Source organism: Polyodon spathula, chromosome 4 (assembly GCF_017654505.1).
Source record: "Polyodon spathula isolate WHYD16114869_AA chromosome 4, ASM1765450v1, whole genome shotgun sequence".
NCBI classification, from domain to species: domain Eukaryota; kingdom Metazoa; phylum Chordata; class Actinopteri; order Acipenseriformes; family Polyodontidae; genus Polyodon; species Polyodon spathula.
The window spans coordinates 16,038,235-16,065,466 of NC_054537.1; the positions used below are offsets into that span (position 1 = coordinate 16,038,235).

Here is a 27,232-nt window from a genome sequence, read left to right on the forward strand (position 1 = left end):
ACGAAATTTCAATGTACCATTTGTAATTCGGTAATATGAGAGAATTGGTCAGGGGTCTGAATACTTTTGCAAGGCACTGTATTTGTGTGTGTGTGTATATGTGTGTGTGTATATATATATATATATATTATATATATATATATATATATATATATATATATATATATATATATATATATATATATATATATATATATATATAATAATGGACTGGAGTTAAGGCATATAGTGGAAAGCTATTGAGTTGCTTTATGTATTTGTTTCTGTTATTTTTTTTTTTTTAGTTTAAAACTGCATTATGGATGAAGATATTGATTCCATGGTCTAGGTGCTCTGCCTCACTTCTCTGATGTGTGCTGTCTGCTTTCAGAGCCATACTATTTGCTGGGTTCTGTTCCAGTATATAATTTTCCCATATGTTCAAAGACGTTGCCTTGTCAAACTTTAAGCACAATTCTACAGAAAAGAGCCACAGATACAAATTAAACGGATTTCCACAGCTGGATGTTTGATTATTTAACAGTACCAGGGAATCACCCTGAAATGCCTCAACCCCCTTATTTTTAAGGCTAACCAAGGATAGGTGGTTGATCCAGCTGTGGCTTATCCCAATGTGTACTGCTCAAATATATCTGCATAGTCAGCTACTACTTGATGTAAATAAAAAAAAAAAAAAAAAAATATATATATATATATATATATATATATATATATATATATATATATATATATATATATATATATACTAACCATCCCTGAAACAACATTTTTTAATTAATTCTCTGTAGACTACTGGTTAGGTAAAAGCACACAACATGATTTTCAACTTTAAAAAAATGCCATTTCATGCACCATTTTATCACAGTTTAAAACCAGAAAAGGGTGTTTTTCATTTAGACTCTTTATTTCTAAGCACAGGGACATAAACTCTTTCCGTCTTGAAACCACCAAAGCAAAGTTACATCTAGACGTTAATGCCCACAGTGTGCGGTAGACACAGGGATATGAAATACACTTGTATGCCACAAGTGTATAATAACACATTTAGATGCTTTGGCTACTTTATGAGTTCAGGGGCATTCCTAAGCTGTAAATGTGTGTTTTAACAAGTGACAGCTTAATGTTATATCTATTAAAAAAATAGATTCTCAGATTCAAGAAACTTGTGCTGACAAACATGATAAAAAGTCAAGCAGCCAACACTTGGCTGTCTGACCCCGGGCATTGCATTTACATCTCAGCCTTACAAAATAAACCATTAACAATACTTAAACACTTACAACTTTTTAACCACTATATTATTTAAAAACTCCCTTTAAATGTAATTTAAGTTAAGCACAAACCCTGCACACCCAAGTTTTTAAATACTGATGGTTTCAGAAAATGAGTTTGGTACTTAAATAAAAATGAAAAATAAGCCTCATTCTAACTGCTATGCCAGTTTTTTACCAATTACAGCTCAACTGGTAATTAGTAGCACTATGGCAAATAAAAGCGCACAGGTCTATATAGAGACCTCAATGCATTTCTTTTTTCTTCTACATTCAAGATCAGAAGTCTTTTTTTCAAGCAACTAAGATATGATATAAAGTTTTACACTTGCAGTTTTTTTGTGTTTTCATAAAAGTATAGGACGGCAGCGCAAAATAACAGCAGACAAGAGAAATGTAAAGGTGGATGAATGACAGTGCTTTGGTACAGGTATCATCTTTTCTGTCTTGTGAAGACAGTATCCGCTGGAAGCTACTCTGAGGAGGGGGGGTGTACTGTGGCCTGTTCACGGCTCTCATCAGCAAGGGAAATTGATGGAACACGCAGCCACCTCATGCAAGCAAAGGCCTCTCGCTGTATCCCCCCTGGCAAGCACTCCACTGTACGCAAACAGAAATGGGACTTGAGCAACGTTGAGCTGGGGGAGAGAAAGCGGGCGGTGGCAGAAGCAAGTTCAGACTGTTCCTGCAGTCTGCTCTCCCCCTCCTCTCTTTATTCGTCCTCCTCCCTCAGCTCCACAATGTCATCAGTTTCCTCACTGGCCCCGACTTGATTCATTGGAGCCGAGTCTTCTCCCTCCACTGCTGTCTCATCATCGCTATCGTCCTTCTTCTTCTTCTTATAATAAAAAGAAATACCAATAAATAAATGTCATTGCCTGAACTTTTTTTGTAGTAAGATTCAAATTACTTGAGCTCGACTTTAGTTTACACCTGATTATTTTACACACTTCTGCATGTCTGTGGTACAGTAAGCAACGCAGACTTCAAAGGCCTAAATTTCCAATCCAGTAAGTTAACGAGAGGGATTGCCTTCACAAGCAACACATAATTACAACTGTAATAGTAGAGTTTTGTTATATTAATACTTCTGTGGTATTACTAGAAAATGCACAGACATAGTAATATATCTTTATTTATTCAAAGTAAACTTGCCAAAAATTGCACTGGGAAATGTGACACACTATAAAAACTTTTAATAAATGTTATAGGCAACTAGAACATGTGAAACTTACTGTTGAACTATTACACTTAACACTCTGATATCTAATCACATGAATAACTAGCTTGCTAAGCAGTGAATTAAAGTAAGTGTTGTTAACAAAATAGGTGCATATATTTTCTTCACCATCTGCATCCATTTATTATATTGGTCTAAAATGTGCAGTTCTAAAAGAAACACACAGCAAATCTGTATTTCAATTTTAAAAATATCACATCTGTTAGTACGCTGTGTAAAACAAATATCTGTTTCCAAGCCATGCTTTTATACTATCTTGCACTTAGGTCATTTCACCTGTCGGATGCCATTGTCCCCAACCCTTCAATGGCTTCTTTCCGGCAATAGCCAATCAGCTCCTTCCCTTATTGACTGACATGCTTTCAGACAGTAACATGCTTTGACCCAGCATACACTGCTGGGGTGAAATGACCAAGGAAGTAAAGCAGTAACAGACTTCCTGAGATGAAGGCAGGCTAACTCAGAACTATTGTAAAATAAAAGCACGTTTGCTACTTGAAACCCACGTATTCTTTTGTTAGCTACAGTCATGTTAAAGTAAGAAGATGTGGTTTGTTGTACCTGTTTCCGATATACATAGAAGGCTGCTACTGCTACCATGGTGGATTCCCCCAAGAAACCAGCTAGCAGGGAACCAACACCCAGAGTGGCTCCATGAACCCTGCAAATGAAACACACATCCTTATAAAACAGAAAGGTCTGCATACCAACGGAAAGGAAGTGGAAACTTCTAGCAAAATCTGCATTAGCGCCTGGCTCACTGTAAACAGTGGTTTACCAGCGTGTTGTGTTAGTTAATGTAATCCAAGCAACTCAGTTACGAATGTATAATGAAATGGTATCGACTCTTGTAAAAAGCAATTTAATAAGTCAATATTACGCACAGCTAAATGATACGACAAATTTAAGACACTTAGGCTGTTCAGTGAGAAACCTTACAAAATGTGAGAGTTGAAATCATCGTGGTATTGCTGTCCACGAGTACCTAATTAAGTGAGGTCCAAGGCAGTATCCAGAGGAGAACGTTCTATGGAAAATTCCATGATCTGTAAGTGCATGCTATAGAAATTCCTGTCTATCAAGTACTGCTTGAGACCTAATGTGTCTTCTCATGCTAACGGGCAGTTCCAAACCTGTACTGGCACACACCAACGCCTCATATTATTAACACATTGTAAATAACAATACTAACCATCATACCCAGAGGGATAGGCTTTGTCTACAATTAGTAAAGATCCAGAAACACCACTTACAGTAGCTGAGTTCATACAAGTCTGTAGGAAGAAACTTACAGGGTGGAAGATTTGTTTAGAGCCAAAGGGCAATATGAGGCAAATCCAGCTTTGTGAATGTGTGTCCTATGTACCATAATCAGAGTACAGGACAGGTGCAGTTGCTATATACAGTACGATGGATTGTGGTTTCAGACCAGTTTTTTTTTCCCATTTAAAATGTTCCCCTTAATAACAGGACAGCCTGCCAGGTACACAAATCTAATATTCAGGATTTTAAATCCTAAGGCTTTTCTAACAAGCAGATAAATGTTTCTTGCACAATTTGCCTTAGCTCTGCAAAAATCTTCTGTGGTTTGTTATTTTAAAAGGGTGCTTTCAATAAGAGTAGTCCACAAAGGTGAAACTTACACCAGCTCCATTCTCCCTTTCACTCTGTAAGCTACTTTCACACAGTGACAGTCAAAGAGGTAAGCAACAGCAAGCAAACCAATTTCGCTGGGAGGTAAAGATTTATATAAATGGAGGGCATGCATTCAAAATGCATTAGAAGCATATCTGTGCACATACTCATGCTCCCTCATGTCACACTGCTACACTCACATGTTTTTTTTATTTTTATCAATCCCAGTTCACCTCTGCAACCCCCACGTGGCTCGGGGAACGGCGCCTGACCTCTGAAACGTGTCCCTGCCTAGCCGTCTTTTTTTGCACTGCAGATCTACAGTGAAGCCACCAGGCATATAGTGTCGGAGGGCAACACAGATCTGAATGGCTCCACAGCAGACCCACAGGCGTCCTATCAGCCACAGGAGTAGCTGGAACGTGGTGAACTGTGGATTGCCATGCCGACCAAACCCTCCCTACCCGGGCGGCGCTCGGCCAATTGTGTGCCACCCCTGGGAACTCCTGGTCACGGTCGGCAATGACATAACCTGGATTCAAACCTGCGATCTCCAGGCTATAGGGCGCATCCTGCTCTCCACGTGGAGCGCCTTTACTGGATGCACCACTCAGGAGCCCCCACACCCTCATATCTGGAATATATACAGACCTACTTCACTCACACATTGGACGATTGGTCATTCCTGCCCCCTGTACAAGCCTGCTGTGCATTCTAAAGGCTGTATAAATTCAGTATCAGCTGGACACAGTGGAATACAGCAGATACAGCCAATAGATGGCACAGAGGGCTGGACCGATTCTGAAATGGTTAATCACCATTTAAGGTTTCATTCAACATCATCCTATTATTTTCCTGTGTGCAACTTGTAGTGCTTTGGTTATGGTTTGACTGAGCAGTTGAATAAATATAATTTGCAGAAATAAAGACAAAAATGTAGCCATTTCCGAAAGAGTCTAGGTCCATGTTTTCACAAGTTTCCTAAAACCCTCCAGCTTCCAGGGGCCACTCAGTTATTATTTACCCACTTCATCAATTCATCACCTACCATTTCTTTAACCCCACTAACCACCACTGCTTTCACAAATCCATAGTAAAATAAATATGATTTTAGCCTGGAAGGAGTTAATTCACAATTCAGAAAAATCCATTTAGTAAAAATCTCTTGTACAATAGGTCTCCTATGCAGTCTGGTTTGTAATGTACTGCTCATTTTCTGATTTCATGGAGCAGGTCTTTGTCATCGGCTCCTTGTTTAGGCCATTGATTTTCCAGACTATAAAAAATGTTCAGGAGTAAGGCTTTCTGGCCAGCAAATGCTAAATTCCAAATGGGGTATAAAGCAACTTTCTTCCTAACACAGTTTTATTTCTTTTAACATACTAGTATTGCTTTTGTATTTTACTCCGGTCTCCACAAACCTATTTTCACCCTTTCAAGCATATCTTGAAGTCACCAGGCAGCTACAGTTTTGTATGTATTTCAAATTGACTGTAAATAAAATACTGCATGCTATTATGTAACTGGTTTGTGTGTCCTCGAGTCGCAGCTCATTATACAAAGTGATTGGTCACGCATATCTAAGGATGTGAATGCACTGATTTTAATTTCTGTTTGCAATCCATACAAGATTCGTTTTGTCAGACGAATGCTATTCCTTTCCATGACAGTACCTTACAGTAGTGGACACTGTGCTGGTTGTAGTTGTACCTACCCCACATAAGGTAGCACAATGAGGCTGGTGATGAGAACAATGATCCGCAGGACTGAACTGGGCGCCAGTACAAAGGTCTTCTTCAGTGTCATCAACCAGCCGGTTAGGTGTGCTCGCATAGTGACTGCAGAGACGGGAAAAACAATTACAAACATAAAATGGGGTTATGCAGTACAGTATACCACGTAAATTGTGGCATTGGTATAAGGCGACAATGGCAAACACCATGCTAAAAGGCTGTACCAGAGCACTTTCGAGGAATGAGTCTTTATGGGTACTCACATCTCTACTGGAACTAGACAATGCATATACAATTTTCAACAGTGAGGAAATAAATAAACTAGATATGAACTGAATCTAAACATTGGGGAGTCCAAATACTGCTGCTGTTCAGATCATTAAGAGTGCATACTGTACAAACAGCATGGGCATTGTTAAATTTCCAAGTATGTAATGATCCAATCTGTGTCAGTATTTAGGTCTAGTTTTACTACTACCTCAGTCTGGCTAGGTACAAGTCATTGCACTTTTTGCCTTCACACACATTAAAAACAAGCTTTGCTACATCGATACATTCGTGAGACTGGGAAGACGTGCAAGGCCCATTCCTGTCAAGCCTTTACTTGGTATCTGAACGCTATCAAATGGAATACACTGTACCTGGTATTGGGAAAAAAGAGAAGATACGAAGAGGAACAACACAGAGTTCAGCGAAAGCGAGGTCCACCGCAATAATATCCACCAGGATCTTCTCAGAAACGTGCGGGGTCCAGAACACCAAAAAGCACAGCTGGGAAGAGAAGACAAGTACAACCATTAGGTACATTAAAATGTTCTCAACATCATTTTTTTGTTTAAATGAGGAAGTTCTCTTTGCATTTTCAATGAACGGCCCCATAATGAAAAGCAACAGTCAGTTTATATATCAATATGACATCGTTTTTTTGTTTATATCTGTTGACCTATAATAAATGCCAAAACAAGCTGTGTTTGCTTCATCTAAAGGGAAGCGACCTCTTTCTCAAATGATCCGGTTTAGTGACCGCTATTAACTGTGAAGCTGCATTCACATAGGATTTATCTAGAGAATAACCAGATTCAACACAGATAATCGACAGCACAGCTGCAGTGATGAAGCATCTTGATCAACACTGCATCATACTGCTACATCACTGGGGGGGGGGGGCGCAAACATGGGTCAGTGATACCACCTGAACCTGGGATGTACAAACAGGCGATAGGCAAAGTACTCTGGCTGCCAGTCCTGCCATTACAGAAATTTCTGCAAAATACGATTGGGATGTCATCATACTACCCAGATATTGTCCTTCAGAAACTAACTGTAATGGTTCTGCAGTGGATTACTAGTGTGATACCATTGGGGTGTGTCTAACACACACACACACACACACACACATATATAGCTAACATCACAGAACCATTGCATTGCCATTACAGTGTAATTCAAATCGAGAGATATTACTTCTGCAATCTCATGTTAATTTTTTTAAAAATGTGTGTTCTCCATCATTCTCTATTGCTTTTCATGCATAAACTACTTTTAAAAGCTGAATTTCTGAAATGAAGTGTTTTGAAAAATTATCACTGTTGCTGTCAGTTCATTTCACATTGCACATCACTAGTGGTCATGTGGTCAGGAATAGAGAATGATAGACAATACACATATCTAATAGAATATTAAACAGGTAAGAAATTAAAGATTTAGATCATGTAGATGGTACAAATTAGCCAATCTAGTAATTTGGTGCTCTCATTGTCTTCTGAAATGGAAAATGGAAATTATATAGTAGTAAATTTACATAATATCCACAGAACAATTCCACTTCGAATCAATTGGAAAACGGGAAACAAAAGGACTCAAATGTTTTGATTAAAAGCTAGGCAATCATGCTTTTTCACATCAACATGGACACAAAACATGTATCTTATTCCAATTTGTTTTACAGTTAAATCTTTAATACAGGAAACGCTTTTATTATTATTATTATTATTATTATTATTATTATTATTATTATTATTATTATTAACACAGAACATAAATAACATGAAATAACACAGAAAACATCAGCTTCACAGATATTTGATGGTCCCAGTGTAAATGAAAAATCCTCATTTATAACCAATAATGCAAATGACAGCCATGGAGTGGGTATTACCCCAAGTCATGGTGTGAAAAATAATTGCGAGGATGAGGGCTGCACTATTATTAATAATGCAGCCCTACAGATCCCAGGAGCCCACGTTACCATTGGCTACAAGACACTGGGCCTGGGAAGCATTTCTTCCAGCTCCGTTCTGCCTCATTAGAGATGGCAGTGTATAATTTAGGTGCAGTAGTGAATCTGGCTGTGGGGGTTTATGAGAAATAACTGAAGTTGCAAACTGCATTTGTGAGTGATTTAAATGGACCCACATTCGCTTGGCTGTATCTATTAGTGTAATTTTACCTTATCTTGGCTTAAAGGCAGCCCGTAACGTTTAGAAATGTAGTTTTGATTTCTTGCACAGGCTTCTCTGTGTTCTGTGTTTCCACACTTTGTTAAGCTCTTACTGAGGTACAGTATTCCACTGTAAACTTGTCTAGGAGAGGAAACACCAAGGCTTTGTTATAGGAGTTCACAATGATTTAAACTACAGCTCGAGCATTAGCCCACTGTATTGTGTGTACCATTTCACACCTAGGGTGTCACAAACAAGGGCTGAACAAACAATTTAATACACCTGCCATCTGAAGCACACAATGTTGTCAGGGCTGGAAATAAAGAGAGCAGTTTGATTAACACCTGGTTTTACTGGGAGTTTAATAAGACACACCTGGGCTTGGGCTTGTTACCTATACACTGTGGCTAAGCGGGCTCATTTTAAAGCCTGGCTTGAGGAAACTAGTATACAATAGGAGTCTTCTTTCCATTCCTGTTGTGCAACTGGGCTCTCACTCACATGACTGCTTAATGCACATGGAATCCCTGACATGTAATCTGTAACATTTGAAAGCTGAGGTAAAGCTTTTAAGAAAGACAAACACACAAATGCCTGCAAAGGTGCTATGTCAGCATATTTCCTTAGATTTACCCACGCTCTGTCAAGCTGTTATGCAGGCTGTTTTTCCTAACCCATGCACTTGACACACACACACACCCTGCTAATCCGATACACTGGTCCAAGGGCTTACAAAGCACTGACAATATATCACACCTGAAGAAGGAACGTGTTTTTATTAGTACATTACATTTCCACAAGCAGGCTTCAGGTTGCCTTTACATTGAGTTAAAGAAAATACACAGACAAAGCATAGCAACATATACAAAAACAACACCTCATCTTGGAACAGTCTGGACAGAACTTGAATGGGTGACCTTCAAAAGTCTGGAGCTGTAGGACGTTGTTACTGGTTTAGCACTGGGCTCTCTTTCTACCGAGCTAGAACTCAACCAATGTGTCCTCATGTTTGAGTTCATATCCTGTGGATGAGACTCCAATGCATCCTTTTGAACAAGAGTAGAGCTCAGCTGCATGAGCTATGGGCAAGTTCAATTGAGTTTGGTTTTAGTGTAAGCCTTTACATTTTTAAACTGCTGCATATGCAAATGAGCTTGCATCCAAGTCAAATATATTCAGATGTCATGTATGCTTTTATATAGCTTCACAAAATCTTCATTTATAATGAACAGCATATTGTGCTATTTCTTGCTAGCTTTTAATTTCCAAAAGATTATTTTACTGTATGCATTTGGTTGATTGTAGACAAACATACACTTGTCTTGAGCATCAGGAAGCAATTATTTGCTACTCAAGGCAGTGTTTATAGCAGTCTTCAGGCCTTTGTTCTGTGTTTACAGCAATCTACAGCTGCCTCTTACTGAAAGTTTGTTTATATAATTTGTGTTTCTGGAAACCTGCAACCAGTCCTAGAACTTACATAACCATAATACATCGTAGGTGAACAAAATTGCAATATTTGACATAACAATGGCAACAGGACGTGGGCCAGGATGAGACTTAGTTGACGTGACAAGTCTGAAAGGTGTGCACATCGTTCTGATAGATAAGTGACCATTCCTCAACTGAAACTAATGTCTTGAGAGAAGTTACTCTGAAAAAATGGGCATGCCAATGAGAAAATAATTTTGTATAGAAGTTCAGCTAAGTTCTCTTTACAGTCAACTGCAAAACTGAATTAACACATCAAGGCAGCAACACATAAACTACCTTCATCCAGGAATGTATTTGCAAAGAGAAGCAGTTCATTAATTAGTGCTTTAGGGTCTTATTGGTCAATGTGTACACAGATCAAAAGGCTACAACGTCTATCACAGTAGCAGGCTTCAGGTTGCTATAAATAATACACTATAAATAACAGAAATAAAGGATGTCTGATTGACATGAAAATAATTCTCTCAACCTAATGTAATTAGGCATTATTAAAGCATATAGGATGCAGTAAACAATTATAATATAACTTACAACCACCATTTCCAGTCTACTTCCCATGAATTAATCATTTTACAGTCAGGATACAACCTCAAAATCAAATCTGAGCCTAGAACTATATTGTGAGCGTTAGATAATCTATAAGCCAATCCACATTAAAAGGCAGAATCTGTTTGCACATTCTTTCAGAGATTTAATCTTTTTTAGCATCTCATTCTGGCAGATAAGACGAGGTTCAGCCTGCACACACTGATTGTAAGCTATGAAAGGTCAAGCATATTTTTTTTGTAGCTCAGATATATCTTGCATATTGAGTTTTTTGACCTTATACTGCTGGGATGTCAATCTTCTAAAAATCAATGGGTAACAAATTGGTCACCATGGTGATCTTTCTAATTCATGCATGATTATTCTAACTCCTTGACATGCCAAACAGTCCCAGCGCACTCATTTTGAACTCTGGGTATAACCTGCTGGTGACTCCTGTTTCAAAGGCAACTTTGGTCTCCCAGAAATGCATAAAAAAGTACAATTACCAGCTATAATGACAATTGTACTGTTGTAAATGCTATGCAGATGTACAGCTTTGCAGGTCTTATCTATATAACAGGTGTTATGATTTTCTTCACATGATCATAAACTGCATCATATCTTATTATAAACAGGTATGGTAGAGTGCCAGGGGTCCCCTATCGTCTTTAAATATATGGAGCAGTTTGACAATACACCATTAGACAATACACTCCCTGCCTGGGGGAGTTTGCCTCTATGTTAACAATAATGGGGGCAAGTTCCCTTTGGCAAATTAGGGCCGTGCTTTTTATGTTACATTATTGAGAGGCGACACACGGGATGGGTTTGGGATCTAGTCCCTTAGCATGTAAAAGAGGAGCTGGGCTCATGAGGCAGCAATGCTGCACCCTTTGGGGTGGAGTCATGGCCAATTAAGGCTACATACTGATAAAACCAATGCAGGGCTCTACAACAAAGAAAACAGAGAAGGTTCATACACCAGACCCAGGTGTTTGAGGGTGGATTACTGACTTCAGTGTCCTCCTTCAACACCATAGACTGCCTTGTGTTGCTTGCACTTTTACTGTACAACTACCGTACACCTTTGTTGGATAAGCTCTTACCTTCTTCAGATTGAGCAGTGCTTAGTTACCTTGTACATTGTACATTTGCTGATACATCTCCAAATGTAACATATTGGTTATTGCAGTGTGCTGCTCACAAAGTTATGACCTTGTACGATGTTACAGCTACCTATATATATATATATATATATATATATATATATATATATATATATATATATATATAGAGAGAGAGAGAGAGAGAGAGAGAGAGAGAGAGAGAGAGAGAGAGAGAGAGAGAGAGAGAGAGAGGTAAAATGACAGAAGGAAAGTAGGTTATCCTGAGGTTATCCAAAGCTCTGTTCCTTGTGTAAAGACTGCAATACCAGTGGATTGACCAGTAAGTATCCACGGGCTGTCAAAATTAGGAATCTCAGGGCAACACCTGAGCTTAACCGCAAACAAGGTAACAAAATAAAAAAAAAATAAACATATTAATTTATTGTTAAGCAATTCAAGTATAAAAAGCCACCATTGTCGTAGCTCTGGGTGGGCAGTAAGGAGAAAGATGAGTGGCGTGGCAGAGTGTAGGGTAAACAAAGGTTTACAAATTCTTAAAAATCACAGGAAAACAGCTCAGCCATCCTGTTGTTGGTAGGAGTATGTTAGAAAAGGGTATTTAGTTCTCCAAGAGATATATTTAGTTTTGTTCCAGATTAATATTTTTATTCTACAGAAGTTAATAGCACAATTGTAACTGTACACCATTATGTGACCAACAAGGATTGCCCTTGTATAAAAAAGGACCCAAAAGCCCATCCAAGTCTCTTTTATTCTTACTTCCCTTTTTTGAAGCTGTAAACCAAGAGGATTAACAGCCTCTCTGTGTAGATTGCAACCAACTAGCTATGCAACGCTGCTTATTCTGCTACAACACAGCTAGCTGAACAGTAGTACTGTACATTGCCCACGAGCCAGACAGAGATCCTGCAGGGTTTGTTCTAGCTTGACCTCTTTTGGCTTTGAAGTGGTCAGCCCTGTTATTCATTTGGCAGGCGCCCCTGGTTCATATGGGCCCCAGCCTCAGCTTTGCATGTGCAGATCGCTCTTTGTTTACAGGAAAGGGATCCAACATCTGGCAGAGTTAGCAGCTGCTAAAGTCCTCCTGTTTTGCTGCTACACAACCAAAAGCTGATTTTGCCCTATTAACATCAAACCCTTTTCACAGTGCTTACCTAACCTCTGTTATGTCTGTGTTGTGAGTCTGAGTTAACTAATAATAAATACAGCTGTGTTCTTCCTCAACCTAAACCATAAACAGTAACCCTTTTGCCTGTGCATGTGTTTGTTATACTCTAGGTCTACAGTGTCTCTAGTAAACACAGATACCTGACTTCATATTTATAGTACGTATACCTGCCTCCCTTCCAACAGTGTTTTTATCAATTCTCTACATAGCACTTGGAAATTGTTTTGACACATTTTTCTTCAAACACTTAATTTGTTGTTTTGTTACCATTCAGAAACAACAGTGGTCTTTTACATTCCACGGTACTACGATAGACTACAGAAATCCTTTTCTTTTTATATCACCTACTGGATCTTGTCAGGCTTCCATGGAAACCATCTTAGTCTTGAAATCAAAGGAAAGCTAACATAATCCATGAAGGAGATACCTGTACAACTGTTAATAACACACATCGAGACATGCATACATTTCAGTCATCAGTTAAAATAATTTTTCAAAACCCACTGTCCGTCAGCATCTATGTTGTGTGTTAAGCGAGCACACTTTGCCTGGAAAAATTGCAACGTGTGTATCTTGCACCCTGAGTTTAATCTGCTGTAATTAGGTTAGTTTGAAGATACATCCTTCAGAAACCCAACCAATCAAAGATTTCACCATGACCTACATTCTAATTCCCTTAAAAGCATCCAAGTTTCATACAGTTTTCCCTGATTCAATTTTTAAAAAATATATATTTTGCATATTAGGTGCACATAAAATTACTGTAATACAGGACCTTCATGAATTTATTGAGTGCAATTCATTGAAACACCATAAAACCTGTTTTTTGTGCAGCGGATTAGTAGAGACTGTATAACCTGATGTAACAACCCTAAACGTGAGATGTCCAAGACAGTAAATATGCTATCAATATCCAACACCTGCCCTATTGGAGAGTGAATTGGAAAGACATATATAGAGTCCCCCTAGGTCCATACTGGAAGATTTATTGTGCATATGGCAGGACAAAAAATAACATGAAAATATCAAGGTATTTGTAATACTGAATTCAGGAATATTTTTTTTATTCTACATGAAAGATAAGCGCTTAAATCAAGCAATTGCAATTACAAAAATATGCAAGGGTTAAACTCTGAAGTTAATAGATTTGTTTTCCGTCCAACTAATTTGCTTTTCTGTCGTTAATCTCACTGAGTGCTGACAACTAACAATTAACGGGTTCCACCATGTTTGAATGGAGAACCCCGCTTGCTCTTTAGAAAACCCTGCCTACACTTGCAGACAGGTTTGAAATACCAGCTGTTTACTTGGTTAATCATCAACGGTCTTTGCCATCCACTTTGGGTTAATTCATTGTTTTCCCAAAGCAACCGCTGTAAAATGCTACCTGGCAACCACGACAGCTGTTGAAAAAATTAAAACAGGGACTGAAACAATGTTTGGAACCAACTTTTGTTCTACATTATCAGTCAACAACCTTGGTTCTTCTACATTAGATGTTTATAATGGCAAGGTACTTTAAAATATAGCTTAGCACCACAATATGCTTCTGATGTGGTGCAAGCACTCAGCTCTTCAGGAGAACTCTCTGTGGCAGCTGCTTGACAACAGCACAGGAGCATGGGGCGAGCAGTTTGTGTATGCCTCCTGAAAGAGACTTTATTTACCTCGGGGATTCAGATTTCACATCTTGGCCGTTGCATTTCAGGGCTGTGTTTTTGACTGACCTCAATGAACTCCAGCCCACAAATGGGTCAGATTTAAATGTTATTCAACAAAGCTACTTTAGGAGAATGATACAATGCAATCCAATAGAGTTTACTTTTTAGATAAGCCAGTAAAGCAAGGGGGGTTCAGTGAATCACTCTTAAAAGGTAAAATAACGGGATGCAATAACAGAACTGAACTATAAGAGTTCTTACCCTACACTGCAAATCAAGCAAGTGTGAGCTTGCAAACACCCTGACTAACTTTGGTGGGCGGATGGTGTACAAATCTTTTTTGTTCACTCATCCTTATGAAGCTATACATACACATTTTCAGATCAATCCACCAAGGCTTATTGAAGTTATAACCCTCACGGTTTTGCATAGAAACAAACACCCAAAACAAATACACACAAAGCCATATTTCTGACATGATATAAAATATGAATATATTAACCCCACATAATTTGTGCTACCTCTACAATGCAACCTGTCTCTCAACAACATTAAGTAGCTCAGACTCCTTTGACTAAGTTAAAGATGAATCACAAAAACTGGTACTGGTAGATATTGACATTCGTTATCACTAAAAATAATTCACTATTTCGAGAGCTGTGAATTATTCAACACGTTGTTTATGCTACTTAAACCATTTCTTTCTAATTGATACTTGTTCGATGATGAGATTCAATTGATTGTTAATTTGGTAAATGGATTTGGTTTTTGCTCTTTTGTTATGCTGAGTTCAAGCAGTTAAAATGTTTGTCTTTCATATTGTGGCATTGTTGTCCTGAGTTCCTCTGAGTTAGACAAAAGTCTTGGTTGTAAGTGAAGATTGTAGCTGGGACTATGTTTTTTAAATTTAGAACATGAACGTGGCATTAGAAAAATAAAAATACAAAAAACAAAGCCGAGTTGAAATCTAACGTCTGTGTGATTGATCGAGATTTACTAAGCGGTGATGAAATTGTTGTTGTTCCTCAACCTGTCCAGACGATATGTGGGTAGGGACAAAAAGAAATGTAGTTGAGGGGGGGAAAAAAGTGTGTAATTGAGGAATGAAAAAAACATCCCCCAGAATGCCATAGCTATCCAAGAACACTAATTGGCTGGCAATCAAAGCTAAGCTAATCCACCTGTTTGTAATTTAACAAGCCAGGCAGGTATACAAGGACAGGTTTCAAAAGGCAATAGCTGTCTGTGTGAAGGTAAGGACCTGTGTATAGACCTGGATATGGTGTACGTTAGAACAAAGTATATTAAATCTGTGCTTTGTGAATAATATTAAAAGGCAGTAAACCGGATTAGAGGTCTGACTAAAAGTTAGGGATCCTGTTAAGTTTAGGTAGGGCTCCAAAACAGGAGCTAGGTGTTTTTTTTTTTTTTTTTTTTTTTAATTTTATTTTTTGAAGTAGCCATGTTCCCACTGGAAAGAGGACTCTGCAGAACAAATAAACATACAGGTACCGTCCTGTTTAAACCTGTCCTTTGTTGTCGAGAGTATTTTATCCACCAAAGACAGTGTTAGGATCCCAGAAGTGAGTTCAAAGTTATACTGTAAAAAAAGAAGCTTTGTCACAATTTGTAATTATAAAAAAAACTTTTTTGAACAATATGAAATGATAAACTGAAATCGCAAGTCTTTTTATAGTGTTATGTTTGAAATGTGTAACAGTATAATTAACTAATTGTTGAAATGATTGTTGTGTAATTAAATGGTATTCGTTTTTCTGTTGAATTGTTCCGACTGCGGTTTAATTGATGAAGCCACAGTTTTATGTGAATTCGTAACACAAACTGTGGATTTGTTAATCAACAATATATCTGCCCGCACTCCCATTCTCTTCAAAGCCACACAGCCACTTTTAGTTAGAAGATTCATAGAATTCAATCAATGAAAAGATTTTATTTCCTTTGTGATAGTGTGCTCTGTCTGTGATGGGAGTTAAAGGCCATATCAACTAACATTTTGTTTATTTCAATACTTTTGTATTTCACTGTTTGTCAGTTTAGCATCATTGTTACATATTTTTATTAGGTGTAAATTAACACACTAAATGTATTTATTTTATTAACAAACTTCTAGCTGCAACTTTTGCATTCCTTTAACAAATGTTTAAGTTTGGGTTTTTGTGTATTCCTACTAGTACTAGCACCAGAAACATCAACAAACCTCAAAAAATAAAACAGCCCTAGAGATCTGCAGGGTTGGGTTAATTCCTGTCCCAATTCCTTTTTAAATCAATTACCAATTTCAATTCCAATTCCGTCCCTTTTATTAAATTCCAACATTATTGATCAAGCACTATTCTGCTAAAATGAGCTTCTCAGTGATAATTAGTTAAGTCACTGCTAGTCAATTAAATTGGCTTCAAATGAAAGCAGCTGAACAACAACAACAAATATTATGTCTCTAGAATATAAATATAATTCCAATTCATTCGTAGGAATTGGGAATTGACTTTAAAATGGAACTGGAATTGAAAAACAGGAATTGACCCCACTCTGGACATCTGAACACTCAAAGCATGAAACTGCGGTTATCCATACTGGGGCTGTCAGAATCAATCAGGTAAGTCTTGTCTTAACTTTGCTGAATAAAATGGCTGGATGCAAATGCAGAAAACACTACCATGCCAAAATATAACAACTGGTAGAGTTATGTTGGTCTTCAGCATTTCTGGGGGTTTCTTCCATAACCTGTTCAGGCACATTTCATATGTTTTAGCAGAATTCATCCCTAATAAGAGCCCCTTCAGTATTGTTTTTTGTAACAGCGGGACCCTCTGTGTCTTACATAAAAATAAGTGTTACAAAAGCGATGCAGGGGCATACCCAACCTAGTAAAAGTTAACCATGTACATTTTTATAGCGATTTTGCAGTTTTCCCATGCCTTTCTCATGGTACTGTGAATTTGCCATAGTAAGGCACACTTTGCCATGTCTCTGGGCTTTAATGTACAATGCTTTATTATACTTCCCCTCTGCTTCATTACACTTTGCTATGCTTTTACTTTGGGAAAGTTTTATAAGAGCAACTACTGTGTTAAGTGGAGTTATTGTACAAAAATTCTTCAGTTAAAGCTTTATGAAAAGGGCCCAGCAGGGCCTGTTTCTGGTCCACTGCTCTAATGCACAAATTATTTTTGCCACTGTACAGTGGTTGTCTGTTGTCAATACTTAATTCAGGGGGAGGTTTTGATTTCTTCCATAAATCAAACGTGCAAACAGTTATACTTCCCGAAGTCTAATCTTATAGACTACAGTTTTTAATGATACTTTACATGTCATTAAATCTCCCATAGGGTCGAATGACTACCAGTTTGACAGAGTCAAATATTTGAGATAAACATGTCTGGTGCTCTATGTGTAACTGTTTCATAACACCTTGCTGTGCACTGTTTTTTAAAACTGCTTTGTTAAAAAAAAACTTGCTGTATTACTGTTCAGACCACCTAAAACCATATTCTTCACAACTACGTGATGTGTGATTAGCCAGCTACCAGTTTCTGAGATTGACTGTCACTTTTCTATTTGACGAGTCTACTATTCGGTGCGTATGTGTATTTAATCACCTACTGAAGTCCTCTTCTCAGCAATTCTAGACACTTTCTTCATCACAGAGACTGCAGGAGCCCTTCACTGTTAATTATTTTCTGCATGTTTTGGGAGAACAGGTGGGTGCATATAAAGTATATCAGCCACCTAAAGATTCTCATAAACCTACTAATACATTGTAATGTTGCTTGTTCCTATCTTTGAAGTGAAATGAATGTAATGCCCTTAAATTCTGGAATTTTATCAGCACTCGTGAGTGTACTCTTAACTGCAGACACAGAGGAAAGAGGAGCAGGTTTTTTGAAAGCCAAAAGCAAATTCATATTTTATTCAGTTCCTTTTGCTATTCGTTTCCACATGACCAGTCAGCCTTTGAAGACTCTTACAAATGAAAAACAAATTAAAGAGAGGTACTGCTATGAGGGTGTTGTAACTGCCTTTACCAATATTACATTAGTGTTTAAACTTGTTCATTTCCCCACTTTGGCACTCACGTTTCTAAAAAGCAAATCCATGAATGTTGTGTGTGTTTTTTTTTTTTTTTTTTTAAATAAATAAAATCCAGTTTGTTTTTATGACACTGCTCTAGACTGTCATTAACCTCTTCAGCAACAGTGTAAAATCTCGAAATCAACTATATGAAGTGAAATAACTACAAATGTTCAAACGGCCTACAGAGAGTTTAAATTACCAACTATCATCCAGAGGGAAGTAGCCAGACTACCCCAGAAAGAGCTGAAATCACAATTACACTGAAGAAGCAATAGCCAAAACCGTTTACATTTGTCTGCATTGGCAAAGAAACATGTGAATACTGTTAACATATTGAATTATATACCACTTTGTAGTTTTCCATATACCTAACATGAAATACCGTACTACTATTATGACTTCCGGTAGACTTTTGCAATATCACACAGTTTCTTTGATTTAGACAATGTTAAATAAAAGATCTAAATTATGTTCATATAGTTTATTTTGTAGTATGTCTCAATCCTAAAATTCTAGGTGAAGCAAAATGTTTGGCCATAGCTGTACACTCGTGTGGTACTACATGACATAACTTTCTAATATTATCATGCACTGTTACAGGACATTTGTTTTAAACTCATCACTATAATTATGAAGGTGTAATTTGTTTTTACTAAGCAAAGCAAATTCAGGAAGTGGCTCACCCCCTTACCATGTAAAAAAAAAAAACTTCCCCTACGGTAACTCATTCTAGTTATAGAAGCTCATCACTCCCACTGATAGCCCCCTCTGCTTGCAGATGGCTTGTAAGATCCCACCACAGAAACACACAACCTGGAGCGCCACACTGAAGACTGTGGGTGAGTGTTATTGCTGACCAGCAGTTGCAAAATTAAATGCATGACACATTTATTTTCAACAGAAATGACTGCCCTCTGGGACTCGGGCAGCTTCAGACCTGTAAGATCAAATCTATCCCATGTGGGTTTCATTTGGGCTGTACATATGAGAGGAATGAGCTTGTTCATATTACATTGGAGCCAATTTGGATTTCTTTTTGCGTTTTTTGAATAGAGTAATACTTTTTCAAAATGTGACACACCAGATGCTATTCTAACACAGTATGCTATGCATCAGATATGCAAACTTCGACCCACTAGAAAGCACTACTGTACCAAGCACATCAGAAAACCAACTTACTGTCACTGAGAGCGCCAGACAGAAAAAGGTGAACTTCTTGATGTGTGCCTTGGTGACAGTTATTCCATTGTTCACCAGTTTATTGCTGGGATTATTCTAGGACAAACAGAGAACACCGTTACTAGCTATTTTTAAATTCCACCATTGAGGTCATTCACATTCAGTAGCTTATGTAGCTCACTGTTTCATACCAACAGTCTAAATTCGACCTACAAGCTCTGTTATAATAATGGTTTTGATACTGTTATATAACGATTCATTTGACAGGTAATATAAATTATAATATTGTATGCTTTGTGTGCCAGGTTCAAGCAACAGAGCCAAAGCATAAATTCTATATTATGTGTAACAGGCAGAGACTGGGCGTGAACTGGCAACCCAGACACTGCAAGCTTCTTAACCGCTATGCAAAAGAGCCAGGCTCATCTGCATTCGTGGTTATAGAGCTTCTCACAAATGGGGCAGAATCCGTAATGTCTCCACTGACTTGCTGTAAACTTAGTTTAATTCATGGTTGATTTCTAATTTAAAGCGTTAACTGGAGCAAGATGTTCTCCCCTTGGTAAGACTTTGAATGCTACCTGAGGATATCGATATTTGAAGGACAAAGTTAGTGTTCTCCTTCACAAGATTCAATTAATTACTAACACCAAAATATACTGTTTTTAAAAATGTATAGTTTGATAAAGCTGATGTTGGCATTCTTTACCAAAAATATAAAAACAGTAATTTTCATAATAAAAAAAATAACACTTTGTAACAAATTTTTTATTTTTTTTTGGTTCCTGGGCAGTAAGTGTTATTTCCTAATTGCTTATGCCTCAAAAGTATAGAAAATGGCTATTATTCCCCACAAACTTTGCTTTTGTGACCAGGACAGTGATATTTCAAAATATCACAATTTCCAATGAGAAAACGGGAGCTTTTGTGTCTTTTTGTTCACATAAAGTCAGAAAAAAACAACATATGAATCCAAATTAACATGTATTTATACTAAAGTAATACAAAAATGACTACAAAAGATTTAGAAGTGAGTAGCTTTTCGAGAGTTATGATTATACTGCAAATACAGTATAATCGTAAATCTCGAAAAGCTACTCACTTCTAAATCTTTTGTAGTCATTTTTGTATTACTTTAGCATAAATACATGTTAATTTGGATTCATATGTTGTTTTTTTCTGACTTTATGTGAACAAAAAGACACAAAAGCTCCCGTTTTCTCATTGGAAATTGTGATATTTTGAAATATCACTGTCCTGGTCACAAAAGCAAAGTTTGTGGGGAATAATAGCCATCTTCTATACTTTTGAGGCATAAGCAATTAGGAAATAACACTTACTACCCAGGAACAAAAATTGTTACATAGTGTAATCATTAAAAAAAAAAAAAAAACCTTAATTAAAGAAACTACAGAATGATCTTTTACATGCAGTTTAAATATTGTTAATATTTTGGGTTATCAAGTAAACAATGTTGCAATATTTAAAACAAAAAAACAAATGTGATGCGTTAATAAACAACATTATCCATTAGCTTTTAAACATAAGCACATACGTGTAAAAAAAATAATAAATACAATTATGCCACAATGCTTTTTAATTATGCTTACCTTGTCAAATGCAGGATAGACGGCTCTCAGCTCTGTTAGCCAGCCATAGGGCAGGTGACCCACTGGGTATGTTGCTGTCAGGACCGCTACAGCCTTAACAAGAATGAAAGCAGACAACACAGGAAGGCCAAGGTTACCAGCTGTATGCTATGTTTAGAATATAACTGGAATTAAAGCACTTCAAAGTGACTAGCCTGCTAGGACCCTGAAGCTCCCTGCACAAGTGGGTCAATTGCAACACATCAATTTAGAGCATAAGGTGTTAACAGGCTTTTTCAGCTTCAACGTACCAGCAGTGGCTATATTAACAGTGTCTACCAAAATGCTGCTTTATTTAAACACAGTATGTAAAATTCTATAGGTGCGGCTATAGCTAAATGGTGTTGGTGTTACTATGCATGAACGCATGCAGCAGGACTGTGGTTTAACGCTAACCACAAAACAGCATTTTTTGTTAGGTGCTGCATCCCTGCTCGTTTTCCAGACATTGCTGCTAAACTGTGTAAAAAATGTACAATATAGTCATTATTAAATATAGTCTTATTTTAGGTTTCGTATAGGCCTAATCAATATTACAAGATACAAAGTACTTACTGTGTAGATGAATTCGCAAGGGACAGTTCATTTGTATTTAACTAGCACTGGTTTAAAACAGGTATAAAATAAACCACTAAATGGGTAATGCTAAACCAATTAATCAATTAAAGTGTTTGGTTAGTTGGAGTAGGGTTTAATTCAGACAAATGTAATGGTTTAACAGGGGTTGAACCAAACCCGAGTTTAGTACCATAATAGTCTGAGTAAGTAGTACATTGTAATTGACTCAAGTGTGTCTTGTCCAGTGTTGAAGGTTAATGTGATTTAGGCCAGTGTAGTTTGTCATAACACATTGCATACTTCTGCAGGCGTGATGTATCATGATGTCTTTTTGTTGGTCCATTTATTCACGGTTGAGGGATGAGCTGGTTTCAAGGGCACATCACTGAAATCCTTCAGTGCATAACCCCCCCCCACACACACACACACACACACACACACACACACACACACACACACACACACACACACACACGGCTTGGTCATGTGACCACATGGCATTCTATACATTTGACTACTTGGTGATTATTTGTTTGTTTTAAATAAAGAAATACTTTGATAAATAAATACATTATTATTATTATTATTATTATGGTTATTATAATAATAATAATATGGCATTCTATACATTTGACTACTTGGTGATTATTTGTTTGCCAGCAAGTAAAGCTAAGCAAGAACACTTGGTTTGCACTGGATACATGCCTTATTATTAATTATCTGCCATTGTTCTTTCCTATTATACATAATAATTTGAAGTGTTTAAAACGAAAGACAGAAAAGACAGAAATAGCAGGTGCTACATAGAAGGGTGGATTGGCAATGATGAGGTCACCATTAGACAGCCAGCAAGTAAAGCTAAGCAAGAACACTTGGTTTGCACTGGATACATGCCTGGTTTCCCTCAAATAAAAATCTGCCAGTGTTCTTTCCTATTACACATAATGATTTGAAGTGTTTAAAACGAAAGACAGAAAAGACAGAAATAGCAGGTGCTACATAGAAGGGTGGATTGGCAATGATGAGGTCACTCTTTGTACAGAAAATGAGACACGGTGGATTGGCAATGATGAGGTCACTCTTGGTACAGTAAATGAGACACGGTGGATTGGCAATGATGAGGTCACTCTTGGTACAGTAAATGAGACACGGTGGATTGGCAATGATGAGGTCACTCTTGGTACAGTAAATGAGACACGGTGGATTGGCAATGATGAGGTCACTCTTGGTACAGTAAATGAGACACGGTGGATTGGCAATGATGAGGTCACTCTTGGTACAGTAAATGAGACACGGTGGAGTAGAAAAAACAGTAAAGAAAAAAAAAACATGAAGAGCTGCCTGAAAATTGCTGAACCACTTCTAGTGTTTAACTTGAACCAGGAACACGATTAGCAATCTACTTAACTTTAATTACGTCCTTGTTTTGCACTAATTATTGTTTTTCCAACTAGCTAATCACCAGGTTGCTTTTCCAGAACCTTAGTAATCTCAGTGGAGCTGCTGTCTATTGACTAGTGTTTCCGCCCTCTGAAAACTCATTTACCTCTGTGGCTGCTGAGCTTCCCTTAAGATCACGAGATACAAAGAGATTGACAATGGGTCTGCTTATTCTCTGTGTAGCAAGGATTAATGCCAATGGCCACCAGAAGTTTAGCATCTTTTTGAATGTGGCATCTCCCTAAAACATGAGAAGACAAATTATATTTACACAACATTCACATAATATTTAGTGAATTATCTGTATTATTAAACAGAGTGACATACAGTAGCTGAGTTTTTAAATCAGGAAAAAAATCATTAAAACATGTTTTGTACCTTAATTAAAAAACAAATAAATTTCCCTCCTTCTTATGAAGGTGAGACCCTTACTGTAATCTTGAATTTCCTGTTATTGTGATTATTATTGTTAATGATATTCTAGTGGCGATAGAGCTGTGGGTTTATTGTGTATTGTGCATGCTGTTGATAAAGTGTGTTTGGTATATGACAGTGGATTACTGTATTTAGATTAGGGCGCTTCCCTAATGAAGTTGCCATAGCTACACATGTGAGACAAGGGTATGATATAGCCATATGTTAGGTAATCTTCCAAGAGAAGTGGTAATGCTAATGTTCAGTCTTCACTGGTAATAGTTTAAAGGACTAAAGAATAATAATGACAATGATAATAATAACGAATAATCAATATAATGCAACAATCATGTTTGTAAACGACAGTATTCATGCAGGTTAAACAAATACATAGAGTATAAATTAGAAGAAACATATTTAACGTAAAGTATGAATGTTAAATGAGTTTATTATTGTATAAAATCACTCCAGGTGTAAGTGTTTATTGAATAATTCATCCTGTTAGGAGTAGGCGGGGCTGGGGATTATATAATGCCATGTCTTTAGGAGAGAGGAGTATTAGGTCAGTCATGATCTTGTCTGTCTGAATGTCAGTCAGTGTATTTACAATCTGCTAGTCTGTGAGTATAAGCTGTCATAATTTGTGCGCAGTATCAAGTGCCACAATAAATATTTATACCTGTAAACACTACCACGTTGCTGTTTTCCTGTGTTTTAGAGACCTCCATGTTCCAGAGTAAATAATGTGATTGTGGGTGGGGGTAAGCTCGGACCACCACCCTATTACACTGCTGGATTTCCAAACACAAAGCATAAGCCACTCTGTCACCTGACTTCACCCAATTCACAAAGCTTTGATAACTTAGTTTTGTGATTATGAATACAAACTTGGCTTATCCCATTAAGTGCTAAATGTAAGTTAAAATAACAGGTACTGTGATGACAGTTAAAATGAGGACATTGGCAAGTAATGGGTTAAGAATAGTCAACAAAAGTTAATACCAAACTGGGGTGGAAGGATTGATGATTGTGATGTTTATCATACCCCAACTTCAGGCCCACAGCTGTCAGGGATTGTGTCATGGATGTTCCTGTAGTAGCCGAGGCCCACGATGGTGAAGCGCACCAAGGCTCCCATATAGAGGGACAGTATAGGGATGAGAAGAGGCTCCAGGCACTCGAGATGACTGTGAAGCAAAATGGCTACAAAAGCAATCTGTAAGAGAAGCCATGAAACATACATATTAGCCCACAGGATCTGACAGCTGCGACAACAGCCAGACCGGAAGTTATCAGAAGCATTTCTAAGAAAATTGGTCTTATATAATGCACGAGAGATGTGTGATCCAAACCTCTACACTCTGCTGCATATTCAGTAGGGCTCCTCGTGAAACTGTAGTACATTTCTGTATCTCCCTTGCCATACTCTTTCACAGGACCGGAAAGGACAAAGGACTCCACTGTTTGAAGTACTCCTAGTCAGAACATTTCATGATCTCTTACCTCTAACAGTGATCACATTTGCAAATATAAATTAATTGATCTTTGAGACAGCTGTGTATTATGATTTGTTATCCTTGCAAATAGCAAGGTATTTAAGACTGAGACATACTGGTAATTAAAAATTAAATAAAACATATGAACATAAAAGTATCTCTTTTTTAACATCATGTAATCAAAGAAACTACATAATGATATAGCAAAAGGCTATTGGAAGCCATAATAGTAGTATAGTACTTCATGTTAGATTTAGAAATGTCACATTGATCAATTTTTTACTAAGCATATGGAAAACTACAAAGCGGTGTGCAATTCAATATGTTAACGTAACATTACTCAGCAGGTTCGTTCAACTTTATGAAGCAAAATTAGTTAATTCAATAGGTTGAGGCAAAATGAATTAATTCTAAAGGTATTAGAACAGCTGTAACATTCTCCAGCAGAAAAAAGAAAAAAAACTATACCAGTGTATCCAGATCATGCCTCCTCCTACAACAATGCTGGCACTCTAATTGAAATGAAGTAGCACATTGTGGGAACAGAAAATCAGCTTTGTTACAGGAGCGAGCATGATCTGGGTACACCTTGAGGTTTAGAAGAAACATTCTCCTGGAGGATACTCACAAGTAAATGTTGAGAAATGTATTCCATGGTTGATTTCTTATGACACATGACGTGTTAAAAATAGTTGGCGATATGATTAGAAATATAACTCTCTGATATGGCCAACATGGGACACAGCTAAGGTCATGCAATGCAGGGTGTTCTATATCAGAGAAGATTTTGAATAAACATCTTTGAGAATCTACTTCTATGTATTTTAAAAATACAGTACTGTACATTTAATAGAATCCAATGTATGTTTCAGTTCAGGGGGTGCTGTATATGCAGCATCAGCATACAACACTATCAGTGTACAGCAGTCTAGACATGCTTTTTGGTTCAAAATAAATAAAATATGTCTAAAAGAGAGTTGGCTGTAGTGATAAAATATGTTTGTTATTGGGAAAATTATAATATTTACAGACTATTACAGGATGTAGGACATTTTTATCTTTAAATTTAGAGACATTTTTTAGAGAAAACCTGAATTCATTAGTTCGGTCCCTCTACCGAGTACCTTACACCATACCTGAGCTATGACATCAGAGACAGAGGCACATCCCACTAGAAAACTGAACTTGTGTTTCAGCAAAATGCCAGCATGAGTCCAGGCCTGTAATAAAAGCAATAGATTTGACATTGGGTCTATCAAATACAATAACACATGTACTTCACACAAATGTATTTCATATAATCTTTTTAGTTGTCCATATTTCTCCAATGCTGTTTTCACTCTACGCTTTAATACAATACTGCGGCACTTAGGCTACTGCCGTGTCCATCGTCACACCAAGGAACGATTTTAAAAAACAAAAAGACAAAAATCACAAAGTGAGGGCGAGTGCAGTGCAGTAAAAGTGCCATCCTATTCCATTACTCCCATCACTAGTGAAAAAGACCCATTGCCAGTGATAAGAGAACATTTTAAATGATTACAAATGAGGGTTTTGGCGCGTTAAAAAATCACAGTAGAAGGGCTCAAATACATGAATGATTTATTGTGCTGTTGACACTGTAGTGCATTGAACAGATACTGCAATCCTAGAAAAGTGAGAAAACAAAACATTTGCACAGGAATTCTCAGGGGTGAATGCTGCTTCCTTTTTTTTTTCAGCGGTGCTAAATCCATCAAGGCATGTAAAATATAAACATACTAAGAAAGGCAGATGTGTATTTCTACTCAAAAGTAACATTGTGGAACTGGAATGTACTAGAAACAAAGCCCAAAGCTAGTCTGCTAGGATCACTGCATTAAACACTACCTGATACCTGTTCAATGTGCCATTATTTGCAATATTGTTTTAATGAATAGTATTCCCAGTTTGTAATGGTTGTATTTGTAACACGTAATACCTTCTGCCCCAGTGTACCGGGACACTTTGGAAAAGAGATTCTTCTTAATAGGATTTTCCAAAATGGGGTCTACTTTAATGGTCATAACAGTGGGGATCTTCAAATCACTGTTTGCGAATAGGGCCAGGTGTTCAGCAAAAAGG

At 37.4% G+C, this 27,232-nt stretch overlaps 1 protein-coding gene across 2 annotated transcripts in view; it reads right to left on the reverse strand.

The window, feature by feature from the left end:
• Window positions 1-885: 885 nt before the first annotated feature.
• Window positions 886-27,232, reverse strand: part of LOC121314222 (progressive ankylosis protein homolog B) — a 47,644-nt gene continuing 21,297 nt past the window's right edge. The window contains exons 4-12 of one of the 2 annotated variants that reach the window (XM_041247249.1): window positions 26,266-26,349; window positions 24,679-24,849; window positions 23,326-23,460; window positions 21,183-21,275; window positions 19,573-19,668; window positions 6,521-6,650; window positions 5,861-5,984; window positions 3,073-3,172; window positions 886-2,106 (exon numbers count right to left, since the gene is read on the reverse strand). In XM_041247249.1, the coding sequence (XP_041103183.1) occupies window positions 1,984-2,106; window positions 3,073-3,172; window positions 5,861-5,984; window positions 6,521-6,650; window positions 19,573-19,668; window positions 21,183-21,275; window positions 23,326-23,460; window positions 24,679-24,849; window positions 26,266-26,349 (1,056 nt within the window). In that variant the 3' untranslated portion in view covers window positions 886-1,983. Of the gene's footprint in view, window positions 2,110-3,072; window positions 3,173-5,860; window positions 5,985-6,520; window positions 6,651-19,572; window positions 19,669-21,182; window positions 21,276-23,325; window positions 23,461-24,678; window positions 24,850-26,265; window positions 26,350-27,232 lie in introns of both variants that reach the window. The other variant, XM_041247248.1, reaches the window with a different exon arrangement.